This window comes from Pundamilia nyererei, unplaced genomic scaffold, assembly GCF_000239375.1.
Source record: "Pundamilia nyererei isolate P.nyererei 1_Seehausen unplaced genomic scaffold, PunNye1.0 scaffold00017, whole genome shotgun sequence".
Taxonomy (NCBI): Eukaryota; Metazoa; Chordata; class Actinopteri; order Cichliformes; family Cichlidae; genus Pundamilia; species Pundamilia nyererei.
This window is the reverse complement of record NW_005187418.1, coordinates 4056027-4060204: the sequence shown is the minus strand read 5'-3', so window position 1 is coordinate 4060204 and position 4178 is coordinate 4056027. Positions and strand designations below refer to the sequence as shown.

Below are 4178 nucleotides of genomic sequence, written 5' to 3'. Positions count from 1 at the left end.
GGGGGGGGGAGTTAAATATTATATAGTAGTGAAGCTGTTGACTTACTGGTCAACCCTCACCTATGGTCGTGAGCTCTGGTTTTGGATACAAGCGGCAGAGATGAGCTTCCTCCAAAGAGTAGTTGGGCTCTCCCTTAGATATAGGGTGAGGAGCTCTGTTATTTGAGAGGGCTTCGTAGCAGAGCTGCTTTTCCTCCACATCGAAAATAGCCAGATGAGGTGGTCTGACTAGGATGCCTCTTGGACACCTCCTAGGTGAGGTATTCTGGGAACGTCCTACTGGGAGGAGGCCTTGGGGCAGACTAGGACTTGCTGGAGAGAGTCCCAGCAAGTCCTAGTCTTGCTGGGACTTGCTGTCTCTTGGCTAGCTTGGGAACGTCTTGTTGTCCCACCAGAAGAGCTGGAGGCGGTGAGTGAGGTAAGGGAAGTCTGAGTTTCTCTGCTTAGACTGCTGCCCCCGAAACCAGATGAGCAGCAAAAATGGATGGATGTGCTAAAGTCAAGGTTATCTTTGGGCATTGGCTGCTTTTTCACGCATCCGTGTCCTTTTATCATTTTTGGAAGTATGTTTGTTTGTTAAGACACTTAACACTGACTTATTAATCATTAAACATAAAAAAAATGCATCAAGGGAGTTCAAGTTGAAAGAGTGTTGTGTCTACACATCGACAATTTAGCAAAGAACCATTTTTTAAACAATATCTTTTGGCACTTTGGTATTTGCAGCCTGGTGACAAAAACACATTTGCTCCCCTTTCTTTAGTTGAGACTATGAAAAATGTTAAAATTTACACAGTTTGAAAGACATGAAATTGTATTTTGCACCAACATGGTGATTTCCAAAGACCAATTAGTTCTTTAAAACTTGGCATGGTGTGCAAAATGAGGAAAATGGACAAGTGGAGGCAAAAAGAATAAGTAGATGGTGTGACAGTCATCTCCTTTAAAAAAAAAACAACCAGTAAAAAAGTCCAGCAATGACTTGGCACAGGAAATTAGTGATTCATCAGTTCCTTCAGCCTCATTAAAAATGATCTCAGTGGAAGATGGGACGTCAAGAAGCCATTCTTAAGGAAGGGAAATGGAGGAAAGGTTGAGGTATGCCAAAACACACAAGAGCTGGACTGAAAATCAAGGACAACAGCTCTTACGGACTGACAAATCCAAGTTTTAATTTTTTTGGTTTAAATTGTCATCAATATGTATGGAGGTGGCTGCACGGTGGTTAGCACTGTTGCCTCACAGCAGTTTAGGGAGTCTTTCTGTGTGGAGTTTGCGTGGGTTCTCCCCGGGTATTTCGGCTTCCTCCCACAAGCCAAAGACATGCACTTTGTGGGGATAGGTTAATTGAAAAACATCTAAATTGCCCGTAGGTGTGAATGCGGGGGTGAATGTGAGAGGGAATGGTTGTCTGCGACAGACTGGCGACCTGTCCAGGGTGTACCGCGCCTCTCGCCCTATGACAGCCGGGATAGGCTCCAGCGCCCCCCCGCGACCCTGAAAAGAATAAGGCTGTCTACATCCATTTGTAAAACACAGCGAAGGCTCTTTCCTGGTTTGCATTGTAGCCAGTGGAGGTTAGAGATGAACAGTAAAATACCATCAGACTGTGCAATATAATCTAGGAAGTGTCTTAAATTTTTTAGCATGACATTGATCCCAAACACACTGCCAGTGCAAGCATAGAGAAAGTTTAGGTGGTGCAGAAGATTAAAAGCTGGTCCTACCAAATCTTGACTTTCAAGTTTGTTAGAATTGTACAAACTCTGTTTTACCTTATTTACTGCATTTCCATGTATGTGTGCACACTCGAATAAAGTGCACTCGTTTCCCATCTTCCTAGCAACATATTAAGAAACGAATTTCAGCTCGTGAATTTTGCACAGTACTGCATATACTAATGCCCCACTGAAAATCTAAGCAAGTTTCTTGTAGATAACACATTTGTTAGGTTACTTGTTGATTCTAACTTGGCTGTATGTTAATGTGTGGCCAGGATATATTCTGCCTCTCATCTCATCGGGTTTAATACGTGACAACTCAGATAAGCTCCAGCTGCCCTGTGCGACCCTGAACTAGATAAACCATTCAGGATTGAAAGGATGGATTTTAGTTCGCAGAAATAAAATATAGAGCTTTTGTCAGTTTGGTTAAATTTGCTTTGCTGGTTGTCCTGGGAAAATGTCTGCATTTGTTTGTCGAGCTCAGGACATCTGCATGACTGTGTGTGCCGTCCGCATTGTAATATCAGTTCTAAACCTCTCAAATATGCCTCTGACAAAATCCACCCACAATCTAAATTTATAATAACCCCCTAAGACCTCAACTAAGACTACAAACTGACACTAAATACTGACTTTGAAAGAGAACTTCAATAACCAGTTCATGTTAAAATATTAATTAGAAAATTGCAGTACTCCTTTTTAAGTGTGGTTATTTCTTTGATGTAAGAATCTAAAGACTTCTACAGCTGCACTAAAATATCAAACACAGAAAACACACAATAAGCAGCTCTTACTGACGTACCTGTGGGTGCAGAATATGGACGCTGTTGTTGGACATGAGGAGGATCTTGAGTGACCACAGTCCTATGAAAGACCTGGTGTGCACCTCTGTCACCTTGTTCGCACTTAGATCCAGCAGCCAGGTGCCGTGGGAGATGCTGGATGGGACCCGGGTCAACCCACGAGACCTGCAGTCCACCAGGTCTGAAGATTCATAGCACAAGCAGGGGCTGGGGCACAGTTTAAAGCCCAGCACGGCATTCAGGAGGAGAGGGAGCAGGAACATCGCGGCCAGCATAGTGCAGCCAAAGCCAGGCATCTTGCTGGAATCTGAGTGACCTCACTCCTGCTGAAAGGCATGGTTACCCTCTTGTAGTCCCCCCGAGAAATACATGTAGAAACCCAGAGAATTTGTTGCAAGGGCACGATAACGCTGTCATTTCAACAAATTCTCCATGAGCAAACATCGAACGGTTCCCGATTAGAGAGGGATTAATGGCTTAAACAGATGATCACATAACCACCACATCAGGGCAGCAAACTTGGTCCATTTTGGATCCTTTCCTAAAGTAAGGATTTACATCTGCTCTTCTATATGGATATATTAAGCTCTTTTTCATCATAGAACTCCCATATCCCTGTGATTTCAGCAACATGTTACATAAGATTGTATGATTTTTTATAATCTCTATTATGGTAAAGGTAGCACTGGTAGTAATGTAATGGAAAAGCCTCTTTAAAAGTAAATCTTCAGTACAGCATTCAGCATCAGGACCATTATATTGGAAGCACCGAGGATCAGTCAGCAAAAACAATTCAATATTTAAAGACTGTCCCAAAGAAATTAAAAATTGACTATTACGTATAATGTTATTTTTAAAAAAATACACCTTTCTATAAAAAAAAATAAAATCGACTTCACCTTTGGGAGCATTTTTCACACTTTTCTGACATTTTGGAGTTGAAATAATTCATTAAGACAACCACAAGATATCACTGAACAACAACCATCAGCCTACCTGAAATGTACCCTTACCTCCACCCAGAAAAAGGAAAAAAAGAACATGTTTTCCACATAACTGCAGCTCCATTAGTGGTACTCATTTAAAAATTCACACTGATTTACTGAGAAGTTCGTTGCTGCCCACAGGATGGAGGCAAATGTCATCAACCAGCTTTAGAGTAACCCAGAGGCTTAAAACATTTAAATAATTAATTTGAAAGAGACATGGCGTCAGTTTCCTGTAATTACACAGATTACAACGCTACCAAACAGGACAGAAAGTGAAACCCGAGTGTAACCCGTATCTGATTAAAACGTCCTTACTGAGGACAGCTGATGGTCAGTCTGAGTTCACGTGACACAAGAGAAGTGGTTCCTCAGGAATGCAGCCAAATGTATTCCGAGGACGTCATATAAAATCAGGGTTAAGACAAGAAAAAGACAGCACTCTGGCAATTAAAAACAAACAAAAAAAAAACAAAAAACAAAAACAAGTTGCTCTCAAAAAAAGTCGTTGAAAATTACGGTATTACAGTCAGAATTTTTGTTACTTTTATTTTAGAAAATGTCCTTTAAAGTGTGGCATTTCAAGTCACATTTTGTTTAAAATACAGAAAATACAGACAGTAGAACATGGATACAGCAAAAAAAAAAAAAAAAAAAAAAAAAAA

At 41.0% G+C, this 4178-nt stretch overlaps 1 protein-coding gene across 1 annotated transcript in view; it reads right to left on the bottom strand.

Moving 5' to 3' along the window:
• Nucleotides 1–3359, bottom strand: part of LOC102203683 (leucine-rich repeat-containing protein 17) — a 5455-nt gene extending 2096 nt beyond the window's left edge. Inside the window, exon 1 of the mRNA XM_005725884.1 lies at nt 2527–3359. Coding sequence (XP_005725941.1) covers nt 2527–2823 — 297 coding nt within the window. The 5' untranslated portion in view covers nt 2824–3359. The remainder of the gene's footprint in view (nt 1–2526) is intronic.
• Between the last annotated feature and the right edge of the window lie 819 nt (nt 3360–4178).